This window comes from Chiloscyllium plagiosum, unplaced genomic scaffold (assembly GCF_037043375.1).
Source record: "Chiloscyllium plagiosum isolate Xiang-an unplaced genomic scaffold, Cpla_swu_hap1 HiC_scaffold_19, whole genome shotgun sequence".
NCBI lineage: Eukaryota > Metazoa > Chordata > Chondrichthyes > Orectolobiformes > Hemiscylliidae > Chiloscyllium > Chiloscyllium plagiosum.
The window spans coordinates 42,463,373-42,489,967 of NW_028270157.1; the positions used below are offsets into that span (position 1 = coordinate 42,463,373).

General features: G+C 40.4%; 1 protein-coding gene across 1 annotated transcript in view; it reads left to right on the forward strand.

Moving 5' to 3' along the window:
* LOC122559632 (sodium- and chloride-dependent GABA transporter 2-like) overlaps positions 1 to 26,010 on the forward strand; it is an 88,584-nt gene extending 62,574 nt beyond the window's left edge. Inside the window, exons 11-14 of the mRNA XM_043709430.2 lie at positions 753 to 855; positions 2,347 to 2,447; positions 6,842 to 7,012; positions 21,717 to 26,010. Coding sequence (XP_043565365.2) covers positions 753 to 855; positions 2,347 to 2,447; positions 6,842 to 7,012; positions 21,717 to 21,866 — 525 coding nt within the window. The 3' untranslated portion in view covers positions 21,867 to 26,010. The remainder of the gene's footprint in view (positions 1 to 752; positions 856 to 2,346; positions 2,448 to 6,841; positions 7,013 to 21,716) is intronic.
* Positions 26,011 to 26,595: the final 585 nt, after the last annotated feature.

Sequence of the window (26,595 nt, forward strand, 5' to 3'; positions counted from 1 at the left end):
CCTGCCTCCATGTCGGGTATCCTGACTGGTCACCCCCACCCTGCCTCCATGTCGGGAACCCTATCCGGTCATCCCCCACCCTGCCTCCATGTCGGGTACCCTGACTGGTCACCCCCATCCTGCCTCCATGTCAGGTACCCTGACTGGTCACCCCCACACTGCCTCCATGTCGGGGAACCTATCCAGTCACCCCCACCCCACCTCCATGTCAGGTACCCTGACTGGTCACCCCCACTCCGCCTCCCTGTCAGGGACCTTGACCGGTCACTCCCACCCTGCCTCCTCCCCATGTCAGGGATCCTGACCAGTCACGCCAACTCCACCTCCTCCTCACATCGGGACCCTGACCAGTCACCCCCACCCTGCCTCCTCCCCATATCAGGGACCCTGACAGGTCACCCCGTCCCCCTCCGCATCACAAGCCCTGACCTAACACCCCACCCACCCCACCCCACCTATAAGTGCAGGATGAAGGTCTATTTTTCTGTTCTTAAATGTTTCCTGATTTGGAAGACCACAGTGAAGTTTTGATTTCTGAGTTTGTTGAAAAGTACAAAATGTCTAAGAATAAAAATTCCAAATGTTACTCCCCTAGCAGCAAGAAGGTTTAGTCAGCATTTTAATTTGCATTATATTTTTTCGGAAGGAATAACTGATTTGAATTCAATTGTTTATTCTCGTTTTCCAATTGAAGTGTGGTAGTCTTAGTGAGATAGAACCTGTGATTTTTATTTCTGATTTTCTTTCTTCAGGGTGGCATATATGTTTTTCAACTTTTTGATACCTACGCAGTCAGTGGAACATCTATTCTGCTCCTGTCACTGTTTGAAACAGCCTGTGTCAGTTGGGTATATGGTATGTATATGACTTTAGACACATGACAGAACATTACAGGCTGGTATCAAAATATCCTTATTGATTGTGACTGAGGGAGGGGGTACTGTGGCCCTGATTTTAATTCTAAGTGGGCTTTGTGGGTGCTTTATTTATTGAGAATAGCATGTGTCATAAGCACATTTGCTTCCTCAACCAACCATATTCATAGAATTCCAACAATGGAATCTGCTCATTTTGCCCATCAAGTTCACACTGAACCTCTGAAGAGCATCCCACGTAGACCCACCCGCTCCCATTCCTTTAACCCTGCAAATCCCCAGACACTATGGGCAATTTAGCATGGCCAATCCATCTTACCTGCATATTTTTGGACTGTGGGAGGAAACCGAAGCATCCAGAGGAAACCCACACAGAAATGGGGAGAATGTACAAACTTCTCACAGACAGTGGTTTCAGAAGACCCTAGTAGAAACACAGATAATTTGACTCCTCAGAATATCCAGACTCTTCAAGTTATTGTTGATGCAGAGATTTCTATATATTAGGCCACTTAACATATACCACAGAGACTCATGTGCTGAATGAGACAGATATCTGGAAGTTTACTAATAACGAATTATATCTCAGACTCGCCCAAGTCTGGGCTTCGTGCTTGCTTATATTAATATTACATTAGACATTTAGTTGACTGACTAACTATCTGACCTCTTGTCAGTCCAATTGTGGCTATCAGACTGGATGACCAATAAATTTACAGTATATAAAGTAGATGAGAACGTTTATATAATGCTGCCATTTATCTGTCTTAAATGTGTAGTGCCTCTCTGTGATCTTCAATAATACCAAAATTGTAGTGTGTATGTTGTTAAATTTTAGGGACTAGAGAATACACGGAAAGGAACGAGTTACTCTTTGCTGCAATAAATAACATGTAGACAAATTGTAGTTGCTTCATAGATTGCTGATTGTTCCCAAAGAGAGTTAATCCCCCAGTACAATTTTTATTTGATTTTAAGGCTTTCAATATTGTTCATTATGGAATTCTTATGGTAAAGCTGGAAACTGTGATTGTAAAGTGCCAAACTTTATATTTTGTTCAGCGTACAGATTCCAGTTTTCAAAGCTTCTGAGCTAACAGACAAATATCCATTGCTTTATGCAACTGGAATTAATACCCATCCGTGAATTTTCCACCATCAACATGCTAGGGTTATCATTGACTAGGAACTGAACTGGACTAGTCAGGAATGTGATGGAATACTCCCCACTTGCCTGGATAACTGCAGCTCCAACAACACCCAAGAAGCCTGAGACCATCCAGGACAAAACTGCCTGCTTGATTGGCACATCCACAAACATTCTCATAAACAGTCTCTCCATGACTTACGTTCAATAGCAGCAATGTATGATATTGACAAGATGCACTGGAGATTTCATATTAGAATATGAAATATCATGTTATAATCATGTTATAATCAAACTAACTATACACTGTATTTCACTGTTCAGGTGTCAACCGTATCTATGACAACATTGAGGCAATGATTGGATACAGGCCCTGGTCATACATGAAGTGGTGTTGGCTCATCTTTACTCCTGGCATATGTCTTGTAAGCTTCTCATTTCTTCCAATTTCAGTCCAAATAGTAAGGTTTCAATTATGTTACAAACCCAGCTTTTTTTTCACAATGTAATGCATCTAAAACTGTTCAAATAGGTACAAAGGTTTGCAGAATTGCAAATACAAATGGCCATCCATGTCAAAGTGACTTTCTTCAATTGTTTGTACTAGCCATTCACTTCAATTCCAAAGGAAAAACTCTGTTTTCTCATTACCAATTCCATTCCTCTTCCTGTCTGAGGTTGAAACAGGTTGTTTGTGGCCTTGGCATCATTTTGACTCTGAAATGAACTTCCATCCCAGCAGTCCATTGTTAAGATTGCCTATTTCTTTATTTGTGACATTGACCAACTTTGTCTCTATCTCAGCCCACGTCTTCCTGGGGCAGTCATCCCTTTTTTCCCATTGTACTTCTCATATCATTTTAGATTACATTACATTACAGTGTGGAAACAGGCCCTTCGGCCCAACAAGTTCACACTGACCCGCCGAAGCGCAACCCACCCATTCCCCTACATTTACCCCTTACCTAACACTACAGGTAATTTAGCATGGCCAATTCACCTTACCTGCACATCTTTGGACTGTGGGAGAAAACCGGAGCAGCCGGAGGAAACCCACGCAGACACAGGGAGAACGTGCAAACTCCACACAGTCAGTCGCCTGAGGCGGGATTTGAACCCAGGTCTCTGGCGCTGTGAGGCAGCAGTGCTAACCACTGTGCCACCGTGCCGCCCACTAGGGAGCAAGTCACAGATCCTACAGGGCATCTCCAGTACCCTATAAAAGGATCGAAAAGTTATAAAGGACAATTTGGTGTTCTTGATAAGGGACTGATTTTGCCGATGCATAGGTGGTAGGGAGAGTGAATAAGCACTCAGCAAACCAGGCTCTGAACAGGATTAGGTCTTCTCCAGCATTTAGGGGAAGTACAGCCAGGGAAAGGTTGCTCTAGACAATTGAACAGAGTATGCCCAGAAGGAAGGTTCCAGCTATTAATGGGTATAACTGTCAGATTCTGGAGCCAATAATGTTGAAGAACAATTAGGAATTATTAATTAATTCAAATTCAACCATCTTCCGTGAAGGGATATGAGCCATGGTATTAGAGTATTAATCTGGATCTCTCGATTACTAGTCCAGTAATGTATTCACTATACTGCTACCTATTTGCGTCTGCTAATTTCTCCAGTCTGTAAATGTTTTCCAAAAGTCTTGCTGCTGTCCCCCTCGCTGTTTATTACAATTTAAAGTTTTATCATCAGCAAACCCTGCAAAATTTGGATTTCATCAAAACAAGCCATCAGGAGATGCATTAATGGCAGATTCATCAGCCGCACTCACAAGATAGTGCAGAATGTCACCTAAGCACTTCACAACACCATCCATGCTCTCAAGACCAATTGCAACATTGTCATCAAGCCAGCAGACAAAGGAGGAACCATCGTCATACAGAATAGAGTGGACTACTGCAAAGAAGTGTAGCAACAACTGAACAGCCTGGAGAACTACAGACAAAAACCTGCCAATCCAAACAAAGGACACACCTGTCAACTCAACAGACTGATCAAGACTTTTGATTCAGTCCTTCTGAGTACCCTCAGGACTCTCATCCTGTGTGCTTCTTGCATAGGTGACTTCTGCTGCCTTCCGAAGATACACAAAGCCAATACACCTGGACACCCCATCATATCAGGCAATGGAACCCTCTGTGAGAATCTGTCTGACTATGTCGAAGGCATTTTGATACCCATTGTGCAAGGAACCCCCAGCTTCTATCATGGCACTACAGATTTCTTACAGAAACTCAGCACCCATGGACTAGTCAAACCAGGAACATTTCTTGTCACAATGGACATTTTGGCACTGTACACCAGCATCCCCCACAATGATGGCATTGCTACAATGGCCTCAGTATTCAATACTAATAACTGCAAATAAAGGCGCCTTCCTACAACTCATCTGCTTCACCCGCAACCATAACTTCTTCACCTTCGACAATCAGTTCTTCATCCAGACACATGGAACAGCTATGGAGATAACATTTGCCAACATTTTCATGCACACATTCAAATAAGACATCTTTGCTCACTTTGGATCTTCAACCAATGTTATACACCAGATATATTGACAACATTTTCTTCCTTTGAACTCATGGTGAGGAATCACTGAAACAACTACACAATGATATCAACAAGTTTCATCACAGCATCAGACTTACCATGGGTTACTCTTCAAAATCATTTTTCAACATATGTACCTCTGTCAAGGACAGACACCTCAATACCTCACTCTACCACAAGCTTTTAGATACCCTCACAATGCTGCACTTCTCTAGCATCCACATTAAACATGTTGAAGAAGCCATCCCCTATGGACAAGCACTGTTCAGATGAGGAGGAATGCGACGGACATCTAAAGATGTCGAAAGACAGCCCCTTAAGAATGGGATACGATGCTCAACTACATTGCCAGTTCTGACATACTACAGCAAGAAACCACAACGACCTCCTTAGAAGATAGAGACAGGATACAACCAGTCAAGTACCCTTTATCGTACAGTATTTCCCCAGAGCAGAGAAATGGAACCATGTTCTTTGCGGCCTTCAACATGGCATCAATGATGATGAATGTCTAACCAAGATTATCTCTACAACCCCACTTCTTGCCTTCAAACAATCACCAAATCTTGAACAGACCATCATTCACAGCAAACTATCCAGCCTTCAGGACAACATCAAGCACAACACCACACAAATCTCTGCAAGACATGCCAGATCACCAACATGGATACTACCATCACAATTGAGAACACCGCCCACCACGTATGTGACAGATACTCATATGATTCTGCCAATGTTGCATACCTCATATGCTGCAGGCAAGGATGGCCCGAGGCATGGTATATTGGCGAGACCATGCAGATGCTACAACAATGGATGAACGGACACTGCACAACAATTGCCAGACAGAGATGTTCCCTCCCAGTCAGGGAACACTTCAGCAGTCAAGGACGTTCAGCCTCCTATCTTTGAGTAAGCTTCTTCCAAGGTGGCCTTCAAGATACACAGAATCACCAATCAGAATGTAATAGCCAAGATGTGAAGATGACCTCAAGCGTGATCTTGGATTCATGTCACGCTACACGTGACCCTTATCATACTGTTTTGTATCTGTAAAATCTTCCTTCCTGTCCTATTTTGACACCATCACCTTGATAACTTGTTCTACCTTAATTAGTTTGTAAAGTTTTTGATTACTTGTTACTTTGGTTAGATTCTTGGCATGAGAGTCTTTATACCCATATTATTCCAGTCATTTGATTTGTCTCCAGCTCCACCCTGGTTTTATTTTCTTGCAAATATCTCGCTGCCTCAATTAGTCAGATTACAGGTCATCCCTTCACTTGCAATTTAACAATTGGCACTTTACTCACACTATCTGACACTCTGCAGAGACCTATTCTTCGGTCTATCGACAGTCGCTCACACCATTTGTATGATCTTTTGATCTCTTTGCTTATAATTTCTGTGACTGTTTGCCTCTCCTCACTTCACCTGCCGAAGGGACAGCGCATGGAAAGCTTGTGATTTCAACTAAACCTATTGAACTGTAACCTGGTGTCATGTGACTTTTGACCTTGTCTATGCCAGTCCAACACCGGCACCTCCACATCCTGAGGGACACCACTGTGTACTTTCCTCCAGCCTGATAAGCAGCTGTTCACCACTACCTTCTTGCCTCTTACCTAATTTTGCATCTGTGCTGCCTCAACCTCTTCAATCTCATGAGATTGCTAACAATGGTTTTTATGTGGTACGTCATCAAAAGCCTTTGGCAAGTTCAGATGCACTCCATCATCTGCACTACCCTCATCCACCCTCAAGGTTACTTCATCAAAGAACTCAGTCAAATTGTTTTGAGAGGAAAATTCAGGCAAGTTCCAGAGGATGGCTGATTGATCCCATTAAATTCCAGTCGAGGTGGGTATGGTTTAAGTTGCCCCCATAATGCTCATTTTCTCTTGGCTTTTTTTTTGTTTGAAATATATAATTTATTTTCTTTCATTTTTCTTTCTTTCTGTATCACATGATATGGCTTGAGGGCAAGCTTCCAAACTTCATCAATGATATCAAATAACCGACTGGCAAGGTGTATGTTGAAGTTACCTCTGGAAGTCATTTGGTCTCATTTTTGTAAACTCCTGAAGTAGACAAGTTGCTGACCTCTGATTCTGTCCTGGCCAGGATCGGTAACATTGCCATACCTCACATTGAACTCCAAATCCTCTCTCTTCCTTCGTAGTTCCAATGTGCTTTCTCTTCAATTTGCCCTTCTGCAATGCATCGCAGCTGGTAACTTCTTCATGTTCTTTTCTTTCAGGGTACTTGCTTTTTCTCACTGATTAAATACAGCCCTCTCAAATACAACAAAACATATGTATATCCAATATGGGGCTATGCTTTGGGATGGTTTCTTGCATTCTCCTCCGTGTCATGTGTTCCTTTTTGGATGCTTTACAAGATCTGCACGACTGAAGGCACCCTTAAAGAGGTAATGCATTATTTTGTTTACAGACTTTGAATGGTAACAATTGCTGACTGTGCTAAAACCAGGATTATGTCTGAGTGTATAAAGTTACAAATCACACAACATCAGGTTATAGTCCAACATGCTCGTGCTTCCAATCAAACCTGTTGGACTATAACCTGGTGTGGTGTGATTTGTAACTTTGTACACCCCAGTCCAACAACCGGCATCTCCAAATCATGACTACTATGTCTGAATGGTATGTTATAAAATCCTATCAGAATCACAATCAGCATGGGTTCAGAAAGTCCTCAGACTAGGATGATAACTTTAGGATTGACATATTCACCGATACTGTCCAGTAATGATAGCATTTCATGAGATCGATAATATTACCATTAATTTTCCAGTGTTTTCATGGGATACTCCTTCTCATTGAGCTAGCGAATATAGCTGACACCTAATATTGAAGTGAGGGTGCTCAAAACTCCTTTATTCCCCTGTCCACACCTAGACTCTAGCCACATTCTCTTTTGAAAAGAAATTATTAATTAATTAATTTTGGGATCTGGACTATCAAACAATGCATATTAAGTTCAGAAAATATCAGGGAGCAGGAACACCTAGTAAAAGGAATCCCTGCACACTACCTTTATGGGCAAAGTTCACACTGTGGACAAAAATCAAATTATTTGTGCCAAACTTCATAATGCGATTTGCAAATAAGATGCACATGTCTCGAGTGTGCCCTTGTTGTTGGTTCTACATTGAATGTAAAATAACCGATAGCCTCATATAAAGAGCGGTTGGGATGATACATCCAATTTTATGTCCAAACCCCTCCAATGGCAGAGGAACTTAGTAGTTTACGTTCAAGTGCTTTTCAGTTTTACAGAAGCTTCCCTGCTGCTGTCATGCATCTGCAGAATAGTTACTAAAAGATTTGCAACCACAGGACTGAGAGATGACAATTTATTGCCATTTTGAAATACTGCAATAGGAGATTTTAAACCCTTAAGCTAAAAATTGAATCATTGAGCTATACCAGGCAATTTCCTTTCACATAAATTGTTATAGTAACAATGGAAAATATGTGCTTTACTTTTGTGTAAGTATTTCAAATAACATTTTTATTGTTGAGATGAGACATGTTGTCAAAGCTTTCCTTCTTGCTCGCATGGGGACAAATACAGAAGTTACAAATTTAAATCAACGATTTAAAATATGAGAGTTTAGGGTGCTGCTAGTTGACAGTGTCGTCTTTGATTGACCAAGTTATTGTCATGCAGAAGGTAACAGTGAATTGTGAGTTCCCCATATTTCCAAGTAATTCAAGAAAGGTGTAAGACTTGAGCATGTCTTTTGTTTTTTATGCAGGGAACAGATCCCTCCACATGAAATGTGTTATTTTTAGCAAGTGTGAGTAAGTCATTTTTTTTAAAATTCTTTTGTAAACCCCTACACTAGTGCAAAGAGCGGTAGTACTTATTTTTCCCCAGCACCCATGTCATGTGTGTGCAGGTGTGGGACACAGTGAAGAAACAACGAGTGCAGAAAACTTTATTCATATTCCATCACCAGAAAGAAAGGAGACATCCGGGTGACCAGTGACAAACAGTGCCCTTCTCATCAAAGAGCAATGCCTAGGTGATCGAAAAAGTGAAACGCGGGGAGGTGGTTGGAATTAAATCAATTCAGAATTGGAGGGTGAAATAAAACATTCCACACACCGCAGTGCCCAACAATCCTTGAAAACCTTGAGGGTGTTGGCGGACACCACGTACTCCTTTTCCAGGGACACCCGGGCTCGAACAGAACTATGGAAGGGGGCAGGCAATCGGCCATGATGACCCCTTCCATGGCCTGCTATCTGGACCTGTTTATGGCCAGCCTGGCCAGGCCCAGGAGCAGACCCACAAGGAGGTCCTCTAACCTACCCTCCCACCTCCGCACCAGATGGCCAAAGATCAGAAGCATGGGAATGAAGTGCAACCAAAAACATAAAAGAAGGTTCTTGAGGAAAGCAAAAAGGGAGTGCAGATGCCTACACCCCACATGTACATGGTCCATAGACTCCACAGCACCACAGAGCAATCATTTTTTAAATTCATTAATGGAATGTAAGACCATTATCTAGGTGAACATTTATTGGCCATCCTCAATTGCCTGGAGGGCAGTTAAGAGCCAAGCACATTTTACTGGAGTCACATGTAAACCAAACCAGAATGGTAGTTTTCATTCCCTATAGGAAATTAGTGAACCAGATGGGGTTTTAATGAAAATAGAGATTACGCGATCACCATTAGATTTTGTTTAATTCAAATTTCACCATCTCCAATGATTAGACTTGAACCCAATTGGGATTCTGGATTGCGAGTCCAATGACTTTACCGGTGCACCACCTCCTATTTCTTTGACCCCATTATAAACATGACTGATTACCTTAACTAGATTGTTAGTGCAGCTATCAGTGGACTCAAAACGGTGCAGCAAGTGCTGCCTAACAGCAGAATTACATGAAAAAGCAAATGTTCAGTTTTCGGGTTTGCAAGGATGGCCTGGTTGAGTGCAATCTTTTCTGTACATACTGCACATTGTATAACCATCTGATATGAAAGAAAACTCTTTTTGGGCTGACTGCAGTGACATATTAGTGAAAAATACTGCTCATGCAACCATTGAATGGTATCAACATGGAATGTTAGCTTAACTTCTGTTTTCCAATACTTTTTCATACTTTCCTGGGGATTTGTAGTAGATTAGATTGCTTACAGTGCAGAAACAGGCACTTCAGCCCAACAAGTCCACACTGACCCTCCGAAGAGCAACCCACCCAGACCCATTCCCTTACATTTACCCCTTCACCTAACACAACGGGCAATTTAACATGGCCAATTCACCTAATCTGCATATTTTCTTTGGACCGTGGGAGGAAACCGGAGCACCCAGAGGAAACCCACGCAGACACAGGGAGAATGTGCAAACTCCACACAGACAGTTGCCTGAGGCGGGAATTGAACCCCGGGTCTCTGGCGCTGTGAGGTAGCAGTGCTAACCACTGTGCCACCGTGCTGCCCAAAGGTGGACCAAAGGTGGAGTAGTGCTGTTTCCTCAGTGTGCTAGTTAAGAAATTAGCTGTTTCCTTTTCAGTTTCTGACTATAACAAAGCTATCTGCACTTGTTAGTGGACACAACATAGAGAAAAGGAGGAATAGAATATTTGTGAATTGACAAAGCACTATGTTTGAGGAAACAGGCATAAGATATCAAAATAATAAAAGAAAGAATCCAAAACAAAAAAGTGATGTAAAGAAATTAACATGCTTTCATTGTAATAGGATTGCACATATCAAATCCAATTGTTGGAAATTAAGTGAGATACTGATTATAGCAGTAAGAATGTGTACCATGGATCTTATCAATAGAACTTGAGTCATTTGGTCAAGTGCAAGTTTGACTATATCAAAGTTATTCTTCAGTATAAAGATTATCCTGATCAGATCATTCTTGGCTATGTATTGCATTATAATCCCAGTTGATGCTATAACTGAATAAGTCAGACTCAGACCTATTTTCCCTGTTTGGAAAATAGTTTTCATGACTGTCATGAACTATGTCTTCCTCAGTGGTGTATTCTTTTGGAAACAAGTTCCCTTTGTACCACTGCCACAATTTTCATTCCTACTTCCTTCCCTTCTTTTTGGAAGACTCCTTAGACAATGCTACCACTACAATCATTATCCCATTTTTGGAATTTGACCTTTTAGGTTTCATGCATTTCTCCTCATGAATTCAAGGCAAGCAGCTTTAACAATGTGTCTCTCTTTACATCGATAATGTTTAAAGTATTATAGTGATTTTGCTTTACTAATAGTTGGGCTTATTCAGTTTTACTCTGATAAATAGTTATTTCTTTCAGAGTATATTAGTACCCTGCAGCTGGTTGTTTAAAAAGAATGAACTTGCATTTATACAGCACATTTTATGACCTCCGGACATCCTAGGAAAGTGTAATCACTGTTATGATGCAGGGAATCGATTTGTGCAAAGCATGGTCATACCAACAATGCTGAGATGAATTAGTGTTTTTTTAAAATCATGGATGAGGAATGAAGGTTAGTCAAAATACTAGAAGAGGCCCACTGATCTTCTTTCAATATTGACTTCTCAACCTCCTTGGTTGGTTACAACAAAGCTTTAAGTTCTTATCAGTAAGAAGCCAATTGTGAAGATTCTTCAAGTTAAAAAAGCACAAGTTTATTGCCTGTTAAACGTCCAGATCATACATTACACTGAAGGCCTTTGTGTAGTCACTTGGGCACACACCAGAAACAACATGCACACACACACAGACACACAAAGAGTTAAAAGTGGACTGTGCTCAGTATAAGGGAAGATGAATAAATATACGTTTAAGTGTCTTCGGAATATTCCCAAGGCATAAAGTTTTAGTTTCAGAACTTGATGGGTTATTTAGTTTCTTGGCCTTTGGCAGCCGTAAATATCAGAGCCATCTTTTAAGTTCTCAGTTTTCTGATGTTTCCTTCCAGTCAGTGTTGTTACCGAGTGCTTTTCTTCTTGAGAGAAAGAGAAAACCTTTTCAAGCCAGTATTCAGTTCTACAGTCAAAAATCCATCTCTTCTCATCTGTCAAAAAAAGCTCATGAAATAAAAGTTGGTAGGATATTCCATCAGCTAATATTGCTTTTCTCAGCATGGTGAATGAAGGTGATATTTCATCTCCAACAGTTTCTCATAAAGGTGCAAATCAGGACCCTTGTGCACCTCCCATAGGGATGGCTGACGAGTTCCACTTCCATGTAGAAAATGTTGATTTCAGCTTAGACTGTCATTAGTTGAATCTAGATTCAGTGTCATGAAACTTGGCTGACTGGTAATCCCTGTGGCCCTTTTTAAAAACTGTTCCTTCTCATGAATGTCATGAGTATTAAATTGGTAGAAGGACTTCAAAGTTCAATAGCCCATTTTTTATATCATTGTGACAAAGAATAGATAAAATATAGTACTTTAAACAGTTCAGCAGGATTAACTTGTCTCTGGCCTCACTTCATTCAGCATCAATGAACATTCCAGGTAAATTCTGGAGCAAATCATGGCAGAGCCCCTTTCAGCAAAAAACAAAGTTGATACCCATTAAAACCAAGTCGACTTTCTCAAACTTCTCCTGGGTTGTAATTTTTTATGGGGGGAATGTCAAGGCCTTCGTGAGGCTGGAGAAACAATTCATTAAGATGACACAAGTGATGAATAGCTTTAGCTATGAGAAGACACACGAATAACTGAGGTCTTTTTGTTTCAGTGATCTGAGTTGAGTAAGCTTTCTTTTGCCACAGCCAACTTCTTAAACTAGATCAATTATGTCCCTTCAATTTCATGAGCTTCAACTTTAACAAGTTTCTTGTGAAAGACTTTATCTGATGCTTGCAGGAAGCTCATATAAATGACGGCTACAGACATTCTCTTGGTCACCACTTTATTCAGCACTCCAAAAAATTCTTGAGATTTGTCAGGCGTTATCGATCATTTACAAGTTCTCCCTGATTGGCTAAAAATCTTCAGGATATTCAGTCACTCTATGCTTAATTATGAACCCTTGTATTTTTCTGGAATAGAATATAAAGGACACAAAATGTTGAAAGGGATTTCAGCTGTTTACGATTTAATTAATGACATTTATCTTCACAAATTTGTGGAAAATAAGTTGCAGATTTAATATTGTGCTGCAGTTGTTGATGAACCATCTGTTCAATTTTATTAGCAGTGACTTCATATTTTGCTGCATTGATGTTAATTAACATATTTTTTGAATACACTTTTTCTCCTAGAATCATAGAAAGCTAAGAGAGCTGATAGTTTCTTCCTGAGAAAAATAAAAACATTATTTTCTCAGTATAGATTGATATATATTCCAAAATTGACATCTAGACACCTCCAGCTTCTGGGTTGAAACGCAATCATCTAAAATGTCTTTTCAATTAACTGGATAGTGGGTCATCTTCACACCACCTATTCGTCAATGCTGAGTTCACAGAAATCTTCTCCAATACCAGACCAGTCTACTTCATGATGCCACTATCCAGCTTTGAACTACTGCTCATTTGACATCACAACTTCAGGCTGAAGTGTTTGAACATTGGTGACAGTTAGTGAGCCTTTCCTTTCCCAACTCCTGGCTATCTCCTTCATCCACATGAACAATGAGTTGGAGAGCTCTCCAAAGCTTCATCTCCATCTTTTAAGCAGACTGGAAAGCCATGTGAGTAACCTGACCTGGGCCAAGGTGGGTGAGTTTCTCTCCACTCAATACCAGGCTGCCCCCACCTGTGTCATGTGTTCATTCTACCAGACCTTGAACCTCCCTTATTCTGTCAAGGTTAAAACGTGAGTCCAACCACAAAGAAGCATTTATCTTGCTCCAACCAGCTGACAGCCAATTCATCCAGTTCTGCTCTGACCTTGACAAACCCTCCTTCAGGCAGTGGTCCTGTACCCAGAGTAGCATTTCCATTCACATGTTCCCTTCCCTCTGTCTTGGCTGCTCCTATACCCAGAACTTCTTTTATTTGAGGACAGGCCAGGGGCAGGAGAGAGAGAAAATATGTCATTAGAGGAGGCAGAGAGATGTAGCTTCTTCAATTAGAGGACCTGTTCCTCATCAGTCCAGTCCCTGTCATCTAAAGGGGTCACCCCTCTGAGTGGTTTCCTCCATGATTGAATTTTCCAGAGCAGTACTAGAAATTCACCCATGTGTACTTCAGTTCCTGGTTCAGAGGGTTTTACCAGAATCATTTGAAGATTAAGGGAATTTAGATTGGAAGAACAGCTTAGGATCTCAAAGGATTAAGGTGGCAAGTGGAAAACCTTTCTTTTAAAAAAAAACTGGTGCAATTTACAGTCTTGGAAAGCGAGAAGAAAGTGAAATAGTTACTCTCAAATCAAGTATCGCCATCATAGTAAAACAGCACCGCCAGGCATGGTGACAGGGAAATCTCAGGCCACAATAGAATTTTTTTTTTAAATGACAGCTCCAAGGCTGTCATACATTGAGAATTAAAGTGATGGAGGAGCAATTTAGAAGTTTAAATGGATGAAGCCTATTGGAATACCATTGAGGCCTCAAAAAGGCTGGAGATTGATTAGTTCAACCATGATAAAGGCAGGAATAATCTAGTTAGCATAATGGGATTCGTCCAGAAAAAACTGTGACAACATGGCAAAAAGGGCTTTTATACAGAATTATGAAGAATTCAATTCCCTTTAAGAGAATAGAAATCTTTCCTGTAGGCAGTAGGACTCATTCAGTAAAGCCTTTAAGGAAATTGGCAATTGTTTAATAAGGTCACAATTAGTAGAATCCATTTAGAGAAATCTGTGATTCTCGGGGGAAATCTTCAGTATTAACTCTTTTAGATCCTTGTACCACACCCTCAATGTTGTTTTTCCCTGTGAAGAACTACCCCAGTTTTTCCAATCTGACAGTATTGCTAAATCCCCTTACTCTTTGAATGATTTCATTTTACCTGCAAACGATAGGAATTCTCCACTTTAACTGGAAAAGTGCAGGAAAAGCTTCCAGTACAGCAGTGCAGTAACAGCATTGCTATATGGAAGAATATCTTTTAAACAAGTGAAACAAATAATCATGTTCAAACAACATGGAAACAGGAGTTATTTTGCCAGGAAGATTTAATTTCCGAGTTGGGCCAAATAGAATTGGACATTTGGAGGATACAATTTTTATGACACAGAATTGCTCCCATACTCGGTACTAATTCATAAGCTGGGCAAGGAAGTATGCTTTTGTGCACATTTTGGAGTGTAGCTGATGGCATTGGAGGTCACGAAAGTATAAAAGAAGCAATTTATATTTTTGACAACAATTGCTTAGACTGCAGGATGAATAAAATTCATGAAAGCACAATATTTGATAGAGTTCAGCATCCAAGCAAATCCGTAAAGAATTAGGTTAGTGACTCTACAGACCAGTGGAAAACTGTGACTCTGGTGACTAAAGTCAAAATTCATAAGAGACAGAATTGTTGATGGAATTGCTGATGAGTCTTTGGCAGATTTATTACAGTCAATGGAAAATTTGAGAGAAGCAAAAAGTTGAGAATCGACAGAGCTCAAGCCTAAGAGACAACGATCAATCTTATCACTAGGGATCAGTAGAATCCATTCAGTTCTCAAGGTACAACCCCCTGAAGGAGATACATGATAAGCCAATGAATTGAACTAGGGCATATACTAGATACTAGCAGTTTTTAACAATTCTATGGAGCAAGAGAGCTTCACTGGTTGCTTCTTAATCTTAGATTACATTACATTACATTACAGTGTGGAAATAGGCCCTTCGGCCCAACAAGTCCACACCGACCCGCCGAAGCGTAACCCACCCATACCCTTACATCTACCCCTTACCTAACACTACGGGCAATTTAGCATAGCCAATTCACCTGACCTGCACATCTTTGGACTGTGGGAGGAAACCGGAGCACCCGGAGGAAACCCACGCAGACACGGGTAGAACGTGCAAACTCCACACAGTCAGTCGCCTGAGGCGGGAATTGAACCCGGGTCTCTGGCGCTGTGAGGCAGCAGTGCTAACCACTGTGCCACCGTGCCGCCCACCAAGGCGAATAAGCTCCAAGGAGAATAAGCACAATTTCTCTAATCTTCCCTTGTAACTAAAATCCCTCATTTCTAATATTATTATAGTAAATCTTTTTTGAACTCTCTCCAAGGCTTTAACATCCTCCCTTTAAATAAGATGCCCAAAGCTAAACACAATATTAAATGTGGTTTGACACATGATTTTTAGAGGTGTGAAATTACTTCTTTGCTTTTATACTGTTCACCTCTATTTATAAATCCATGGATCCGAAAAGCCTTCTTAACAACTGTTTCAACTTGCCTGGCCACTTTCAGAGAATTACACACTTGAAGCCATGATCCATCTGCACCAGTACTCCCACCAAATTTGTACCATTGATCCAATGTCATCTCTCCATGTTGCTTCTACCAAAATGGTTTACCTCACATTACTCTGCATTGGCCAGGTCTGTGCTCGCATTCACCCAATAAAGTTGCTCAGTGTCATCCCCACAATTTACTATTCTTCTTAACTTAATATCATCTGCAAATTTAGAGATTTTGCTCTCAATAACCATCTCAAAATAGTTTATTTAATCAGAAAACATAATGGTTCAAACACCGACCCTCAAGGGGCATCACTTTCAACTCTTCAGTCTGAGAAATGTCCATCTGTTTTCTATTTTTTTAGCCAACTTCTAATCCATGCTGCCAAGAACCCATCAATCCCAAGTATTTCTAATTTGCTAACCAACTTGTTATGTGGCACTGTATCAAATGCGTTCTGAAAATTCAAATATACACCATCCTCAGCACTATCCTTATCCACCACCAGTGTCAACTCAAAAAAGAACTCAATTAAATTTGTCATACATGACCTACCTTAACAAAGCCATGTTTTCTGTCTCGTACTAACTTATTTTTCTCTGTGTATTTTTATCTTCTTATGGACTCCTTTTGTTTTGCCACTATTGATGTTGAGCTGATAGGTTTGTAGTTTCCTGGGTTATCCTTTGTCCCTTCCTTTAATAGATGGTGTCATGTTTGCAATCTTCTAGTCTCCCAGGACTAATTTGGTGTCAGAGAGGCCCAAAACATTTCTGTTAATGGCTCCACAATTTACTCCCATAGCTGCCTCAGAAATCTAGGATACATACCACCCTGATCTGTTAACTTCTCTACCTGGAGTGCTATTCACCATTTTAACACCTTTATTGATCACTTAACATCCACATTTTCAACTGGGCCATTGTCATCTTCATCGAGTGCCCCTGCTATACCCTTTGCTTCGATAACCAGCTTACTGTGCTTGTTCCTTATGGTCCCCACTCTATCCTTGACTAATCTTTTATTATAAGTATGTTTGAAGAACATTTTGCTATTTGTTTAAGTGTAGCCTGCCATTCTTTTCTCATACTTCCTTGTAACCTTTCTTATTCTACTCTTAGCCTCTCTCATGCATTTGAGATACTTCTCTTGACTTCTATTGCTAGTATTAGCCTGGTACATACCATATGTTTCATTTTTCTTTCTTGTTTTCTCATCTATATCCTTAGGGTATCCAAATCCTGGATGGCTATATTTATTTCTCACAATATGTACCTAGCTTGCACACTCTTTATCATTCTTTTAAAAGTCTCTCATTTGTCACCCACAGTCTTAGGCACCAAGTGTGTTCCCAAACAACCTGATCCAGTTCAAGTTTTAGCCCCATAAAATTTGCCCTTTTCTAGTCTGGAATCTTATTCCTTGACTGATTTTATCCTTTTCTCATCTAATATTGAGCCTTTTTATGTAATGGTCGCTCCACCATGCTGATATTCTTCACTTGGCCTATCTCATTTTCCAAGAACGGTTTCAGCACAGCTTCCATCTATATAGGACTGGAAACGTACTGTGACAACAAAGTCACTACTGCCTTCCTGCTTCTCACTTCCAACCATATACAGGGCAACCTTGATTACCCAAACGACACAGGCGGGCAGTATTTTGTTCGGACAATCAAATGTTTGGATAGTTGAGTATTTGGATAACACAGTTTATCCAGACATCAGGACCTTGAGATCTTGTTCAGATAAACTGAAATTCAGATAATCGATGTTCGGATAATCAACATTGTACTGTAGTTTCTAATGTGGGAACTGTATCTCGTTCAAGGGTAGTGATAATATCTCTTACTAAGACTGCTACACCCCTTTCCTTTTTAACACACCCTATTCCTACTAAAAACCTTATAAGCTGGAATGTTCTAGCTTGAGCCACATTTCTGTCTATACTGTTATGTCATATGCCCCTATAGCAATTGCTACTTTGAGTTCCTGGATTTTGTTCACTATACTCTATATATTTACATACATATGACTTAATCCTGTCCTTATTTCTTTCCTGCCTTTTGATAGGTGATCATTTCTTTGTTTACTGTCAAAGTACAAACCTTCCCTCACTTATTTTTCTTCATTCCCTGACTTCTTTGTTTTGCCCTCTCTGGTGCTTCTAAAACTAGGCCCATTAGTCAACCCACGGCATTATTTAGTCTCTCAGCCAGGAGTTTATTTCCATTTCAGTTCACATGAAGACCATCTCTTCTGAGCAGCTTTCTTCTTTCCCAATGTGATCCCAGTGTCCCAAATATATAACCTCCTCCACTCTACACGATTTCACAAGGCATGCATTTACCTCCCTGATCTGCCTTTGCCTAACTGGTGAAGCTTGTGGCACAGGTAGTATTTCTGAGATTACTGCCCTGGAGGTACTGAGCTTCAACCTAATCCTTAATTCCTGAAACTGATCCTGAAAGTCCTTCAAGCTGTCACTGATTCCTACATGAACCATAAACACTGGTTGTTCATCCTCACTTTTCCCAGAAGTTTATCCAGCCATTATGTTACGCGCCGTTCCCTTGCGCCTGGGAGGCAACAGACCATGCAGGACACACAATCTCAGCTTCAAACTACTTTTTTATTTGTTTAACTTGCTGGAGTTTCTTTTGAAGAGGTAACAGTGAGGCTTGATGAGGATAATTCTGTTGATGAGCTTTGCATGAACTTTCAAAAGACATTTGACAATACTGTACAACAGATGTATGAATAAAGTTATAATTCATAAAAAAATGAAATAGTAGCAATGAGGATGCAAAATTGGCTGACTATTTGGAAGCAAAGAGTGGTGATTAATGCATATATTTTGGGAAAAAGGTTAAGATTTATAATGGAATTCCAAGAAGTCAGTATTAGGATCCTTGTTTTTCCTGATATGTATATATGTTAATAATCTAGATCTGGATATGCAGGGACAATTTCAGAGTTTGTGTGATGTGAAACGTGGCATCATTATAATCCATGAGGATAGTGTTGTACTCCAGAAGAATAGAGACAGGTTGGTGGAGTGTGCAGAGAGGTGCCTGCCGAAGTTTGATGTGGAAAAGTGTGAGATGATGCAGTTTGGAAGGAGGAGTATGGACCAACAATATAAAATGGCAGATACAATGTTTAAGGAGAAGTAGGACATGGATTTATATGTGCATAGATCACTGAGGTGGCAGGACAAAGAGTGTAGTTAATAAAGCATACAGTATCCTGTATTTATAGAGGCATAGAGTATAAGAGCAAAGTGTTTATGCTGAACTTATACAAGATTCTTGTCAAACCTCAGCTCTCGGCCCCATAGCATAAGAAGGATATGAGAGACTCAGTGACAGAACAAGATAGTGTGCCTTAAATGGACCGCTTCTTGCCAATGGAAGAAGAGGTGTTAGAGCTTGGAAAATGTAACATACTGGCAAAATGTATGGAACCCCAACAAAGTGAGCAACCTAGCGGGTGTGCACCAAAATCCTAGTAGTAGGCACAAAATATGGCATTCATGTGTCCACCATTGGTCATATAATACTCCAGATGATCTGTAGTCAGATGCATGTATTGGAAAGTACATTCCCTCTTCAGTACATATTTATCTCTCAAAAGTCTCCATGCAGCCTTAGAGCCTTTAGGACAACCTTGGATCTCTGCAAAAGAGATAGAAATCTCAAAGGAATTTGGTAGCACTTTGTGACTATCAAAAAGATCAAAACCTGAACTGCTGATGATGGCAAGCAGTGCTTTGGTCAATCATACTGGAAGCAGTGTGTGGGAGGGAAGTGTTGTTCAGTTTTTGGTTAATAACATGTCTCTGGAGTCAACAAGGAGCAAAAGCTGCAACTGCAATGTACACATCTGGCAGTGTTTCTAGATGGCTTATATATCCATGCATGAGTGAAGGGGCCCATCCAAGCCTCAAGTGAGTTAGTCTCTGACATGTGTATGTGTATATGGCTCCCTTCATTGAGAGAGTGAGTGACAGCCCATCTGGACACCACATTTATTAAACTATACATTGGATGCCAGAGTTACAAAATTCTCTGTGCCATCTCGTCTTCTGTGTTTTAATGCCTTCCTTTGTCTCACAGATTGATAGAAATATTGAGTGTAGTCACAATGGACCATAACCTTTGAATGACCATGTAGGTCTGTGATAGTTTCTAGTTGTACAATCCCCTAGTAACCGTTCCTGCAATAGTTATTATTTTCAGAACATGATCTGGCTCTCACATATTCAGCTCATTTTGTCCACTTAATGCTGAGGCCTTCAACCCAAACTCCATCTGGCAAATATCTATCTCTGTTTACCTTGTGGATGCCCTTTGCAGTGACTACACCATGGCATTTCACCTTGTAAAGTGCAAGAAGTCATTGAGCCTTTTGTAGATCTGGACCCAGATTCACTTGTAGCTGCTGCCATCATTGAAGAGCAGAGCTTCCTGCCTTTCCCAGAGGACCTGAAGGAGAATCTTCAAGGAAGCATTGCTACATTGTAGGGCCACTCATTGTCTGCATAAGGGAATGCTACAGTAGTTGAAAGGTGGTGACAGCAGGTCAAAGGGTGGATTGGAGGGGTGTTCAAGACTTTCAGGACTTCAGGAGGGAGTCTATTACATTTGGATGGGGCAAGGATGAGGGAGCACCAACTCTAGGGATCCAAGGAGACCATTCAAAAAGGAAATGGCAGAAGTTTCAGTGAAAACCAGCCTGAAGGATGTCACTAGATATTAGCAAGTTAATGTCTATATGGGTGATGTTGAATGATGGCTCCTGTACCTTTGGGGCTGATGACTTCCTGCCTGTCCTGTCACATGATTAACCAAGCTGCTCATCTTTGCATAGCTAATTCATTGTCCAGTGTGTTCTTTTATGTAGCCACTTGTTTGGACTCTGAGTGAAGGTCCCATATATTTCTGCTCCTGCCATTGGGACATTCAACAAGGGATGAAGAATGCAAAATCCTTCTGTCCAACCCACTGACATTCATGAGGTTGGAGTGCTTCTCCTGTTCTTTCATTCACTCCCCAAGGGAGATTTAAGTTAGGTACCAAAATGTCTGTCTTGACTTCTTAAAGAATTCAAGTCTGACAGGTTACTTTATGACTTGATCTATGTTTTAGCCGTACTGCTGTTGAGCACCCTGGTTGATTTTAGCAGGGTTGCGCTAAGGCTTAAACATTTCAATCTTTGAGATAAGCTGCAAATAGCTGATTTTTGCTTATAGTTGATGACAGCAGAACACTTGCATCATGATTACAGTTGTGTTTGGTTTATTAGACGTCATCTTATATGAAGCATGCACATTAAAACATATTAACATATGTATCTTTAAAAGAAAAATCAGTTCCTAAGTCTTGCAGCATGAACCAAATGAAATTTGAAAAGTTAGCTTGAAGGCAGGAAAGTGGAATGGGGATCATTGGGGTGACTCCAGGCTCAACTAGCAAATGAAAAGTCAGTGCTCTTGGTGCATCATTTTGATTTCTGAGGGCTGTTATTGGGACTCATGGCACAAGAGTCAGATAGTCCTGTATGATTTTTCAGTCTATTACAACAGCATCTGGAAAATCATAAAGGATACATTGAACATTGCACCAAAATTCCCAACTAAACTGAGTATCATGTGAGGATTGAGGCTAAACTGTTTTGCTTGCCTACTGTGTCAAAATACACGCGACATTTAAATTCACTGCTAAGGCACCTGCCAATGATCCATTCTGATGTTGGTTACAAATACATGAATATATTTTTCTCCTGTAGCGCATTCTTCACCACATTCGTCCGGCTGATGACTTGTTGCAGTTCGAGAAATCGAGGAAAGATCCACTGCTGTGTGGCAACCTGAATTCTGAGCTCAAACTGTCTCCACTCGGTGCTCAGGATGGCCTGCTGGAAAGTGTGCCTGTTTGATGCTGCAGAAAGAGATGCAGCCACTTTTCAGAGCAATTCCAGGCTGAAACAATGTCAATAATTTGATTCGCCTCCTTCAGAGACCCAATTTCAGTCATGATATGGCATCAACTTTCCATCATGTGCATTGTGCAAAGAAATCCACCAAATATTCTACACTCCATTTCCCGAATCAAAACAAATAGATGTCAGTTGTGCATTGCAATCAATTTATCAAATAAACCCACAGAATTTAATCCTTGAAGTAGATATATTTCTCTGGTGCTTGGTTGGAATTAATTTGTACAGAATGTCAGTTTTGTAGTGAGAAATCTGTCTGTCTACAAAATTTCATGTTCTTAGGAAAATTGCCAAAGCCAGAGGATTTTCTAAGGCAATATTTAATATTTAATATTATCTCAATGAAAGTATAATCATCTTGTTCAATGTACAGAAAATGTTTGTCATCATTCATAGAATAGGTTTCGCCCTGGATTGCGGAGACAGTTACATGGTTACATACTTATCATCAACCTGAGCTACAAATCTCAAAAATCACGAAGACAGTTTTGTTGCTAAGGCCGCTGTAGGAAAATTATTAAATAAATGCTACAAATCATATGTATTTAACTAAAATTTTTCTCTTGTACAATTCTGTAATGCATTTTCAAATGGTGCCCATTTTCATCAAATGTTCATGAGTTTAACTCTTTGACATCTTATATGATGTAGTTGCTTAAGAGGGACATTTATTTGACAAGATTAATTTTTTTTTAAAGTTGAAAATATAAGAAAATACAGAGCACTTACAACAATATGTCCTTAGTTTAGGCAAATAGCTTGGCTTGCATTTTCCTCAACCACTTCAGCTTAAATCAAAGAACAATGGAAATGGGGTATGGTCACACGGTGAGGTCTTTACCATATCTTCTCATCATATGGAGATGAGTTTCAGTACCTGATCTCCTGTGAAAGCCCCTGGTCACCTCTCTGCCATGTAATACACATAAATGCCGGCCCAGATTCCAGACCTTTTTACCTTCTTACATCTGGTGTTTCTGCTGGCCACAGAGCGATCCATGAGAAAGGAACTGACAGAACCTGGAGTTGTTGTGCAGGAGATGGTTAGTAGAGGGCTACCCTCTCTTTATAATTGCCAAAGAAGCATATCTACTTAACTTCTTGGTTTAGTCTGAGGCCTTCATTGAAACTATTGTTTGGGAGCAATCTGTTTAACACCTGCAACTCAGTGATCATGATTGTGACTGGATATTACTCCCCACCGCCCACCTGCCCCCACTCTGCAGCAATAAGGGTGCAGATCCATCCCTGGAAATCCTCAACCCACCAACTGATCCTACAGAGCAACACCTGGCATGCAAGAAGTTTCCATTCTGCCTTCATTATTCATAACTTATCCCCATTTGTTTCATTCTCTTTCCCAAAGTAGTCAATGAGTTGCTCTGGGTGACAAAGTCAAAGCAAAGATCATGTAGTGATCACATAAGCGCAACATGGTCTGCAAAACTGGAATCAATAAGAAACACGTGGAAATTGGCATCATGCGTGGATGTTCACTGGTGATTCACAATGTCAGCATCATTCACAAATCCTCAAATACTGAGGCAGTGCATGCACAAATGCAGAAAAGTAACATTCATGCCTCTCAAGTGTCAAGCAATGACCATCTCCAACAATGGAAAATCTAACTATCACCAGTGACATTCAATGGCGTTACTATCACTAAATTCCCCACTAACAATATCTTGGGTGTTATCATTAACCAGAAACTGAACTGGCCGAGTCAGATAAATACATTGCTGTAAGAATAGGTATAGAAGGATAATGACAGCTGATTCATGAGAACCTTACCACCTGCCCATTCCCCTCCAAGTTACTCACCATCCTGACTTGGATGTATATTGCCGTTCCTTTGGTGTCTTGTTCTACTCCAACACCTCATTTGCATCCATCCCTGTGATGTGGAGATGCAGCACATTGAACTTTGTCTCCAACTGTTCTCCCTGCCTACTGAACTCTGGCATTATACCTTAGTGATGTCCACCTTTTCCCTCTACACTCCGCTTCTGGAGGTCATGGTAGCAGTCACTGCCAAAAATCCCCCTACCATAGCCTACCATCCCATCTAGTGCTGTTACACATACCCCAATATACCTTGAGAATGTCCCCATTACCATCCTTGTTCCCACCTCTGCAAATGCTGTTGCTTTCCCTAACTTCAACCCTGAGCTTGACTCTCCCATCCTTTTAGGCAGTGATCATTTAATTTGCAAATGTTTCTCCACTTTTGTGCTATGAATACAGAGTGAACATAGTGAGGCATCAAATTCTGGGCAAATCTATATTGCATCAAGCCATTGGTACTTGACAAACAGACACTGTCATCTCAGTGATATAAGAGTTAGCAGCAATAACTTAAAAGGGGAATGAATGCGAGTCAACACTATCCTATCACTTTTGGAACTTTCAAGTGTTCTATGGGTCCCCCATGGGAAATTGGCTGTAAAATAAGTCATGCCACTATGATGGTGAACTCTAATTAATGCAATGGAAAGTGGAATGGTTGAAGTGGATCTGGAATGGGATAGAAAGCAACAGATAATCCCTTTTTGATGTAATGTGGTTGTCACTGAACTGGTGCAGCACCTTCTACAAGTTGGTTGCTGTGACCTGAGCCATGATGAGACACAATAGGACACCTGAAGAGATAGTTCCTAAATTTGGACTAGTCTTGGGTCAACCCTCCAGTTAAGTCCAGATAGATTGTGCCATATTATCCTGGTGGGCTGTGCTCTGTACATTTGAAGCAGACAACAAGGCAGTGTGATAGATGTTGAGAAGCCGGGGAGCGGGATCAGTCATCCTAGGAGAAGGGTGAGGACATGAGCTGGAGGAAGCTCTCCATGTGGATGATAGAGTTCAGCTGCATCAGTCGCTACAAGGTAGATAGGGCCTCATTGACATTCAATTCTTGTAGATGTGAGCTGTGTGCAGAAGACCATTATGCACTATAAAGGTCTTGATACCAGCTTTTGGTTTGCATTATGAATGCAAACTGCAGTCTGTATTAGTTTCCTTTGTGTTCCCTTTGTACTAGCTGTCAATAAAAGCTTATGTGTGCACTTGTCTGAATACTTGCCTATATGTGATGATGGCCTTTCACAGACAAGATGTGGATGACCATTGGGGAAGGATATTGGGGAAAGAATAGCAGGGACTCAGAGTGAGTCTTCAGATGGGACGTAGTTAAGGACAGGTAAACTGTGTGGTCTACGGATTAACCAACAACTAGAGTGAGAGAATGTGCAAGGAGAGTATCAGGCATATTGGCTTCATGCTGTAAGCAGTGTGGCTTTGTAGCTGCTGTGCCATTACCTTGCCAGTGAGGATCATCACCAGATTGCCAACACTTGTCCAGGTGGAAAGCAGCGACCTAGCAAAGACTTTGCAGGTACAAGTGATACTGGTCTTTCTGTGAATATCCACTGAATGACAAGTTGTTGTGTGAACATCAAATGGTAAGATAGGTTTGGAATCAGATGAGAAGAATGCAGTTGGGGTAAGGCAGGTGTTAATGAGATATGTTTGGTAAAATGTGGTGAGAAATTACATGGAGCCTGCACTGAGAATCTCTCCAAAAAGCTCAACGCAACTTAAACTTAGCTAAAACAAAATCTTTGCATCTTAGGTTACGTAGCCCCTCAAACGCGATCCATCATTTAATAAAATAGTGACTGACTTACAAATTAGTGTCTTAGTCTCCTATTCATTAATACTTCTAGTTAATAAAAAAGAAAACATCAACTTCTATTGTTAAATTAACAGCTAATCCAGAATCAAATTCAGTGTTTGGAAGGGAATTCCAAACTTGCACTGCACTTCCTGGACCATTTGTTAATTTCATGCCTAATTGTGTGATCCCCTTGTAATTTAACCTTTCTAGTAATTGGTACCATTTTGGTCACTCTATGCTGCACTCTGAAAAACAATATATCCTTTCAAAGTAGTGCTGTAATGAACTGCTCACCATACTTCAACTGTGGCCTCAAGTATATTCAGGATTTTTTTTTAATGGAAAAGATGCGTCTTATATCATTGTCCAAATGCCTGGATCATGCCCATTATATTTCAGTTTGTGCAAATCAATTATATTGAAAACCTAAATATAACTTTGCTAGTGCAATTTCTGGTGATCTTCCTGATTGTGTCGAAAACTGAAACTCCACCATCAGGTTTATTTCTGAGCCATTATTTTAGATGCAGACATAAATGATACAAAACAAGTTATCGTGATATGTGGTATTTATTGATCAGTGCTTGAAACTCTAAATGAATGTAAATATTTCATGCTAAAATATTCAATGATTCTTCTTTCATTTGTATTCTTATTCTTCAGAAATAATGTCAAACATTTAAATAAGTGGGTCTTCCCATTCTCTTGTATATCAACAAACTGGAAAAGACCATCTCAAGACATTTAATTGAGATGTTGCAGTAGGTTTTATATACTTTGCATACTGAAGTAATGACAGCTAAATCCTGCAACAGCTTCAGAACAGGAGCTGATAAATGCCATCAAGGATCCTAGACATTCTTCACATGATGATCAGATCTACAGTTTATACTTCCTATTAGAGGTTTAAGGAGTAACATCAAGTTCCAGATGGAGGACAACGTTTACATGTACATATATTTCTATTAAACCCCATAAATAAGAACAATCATGTGC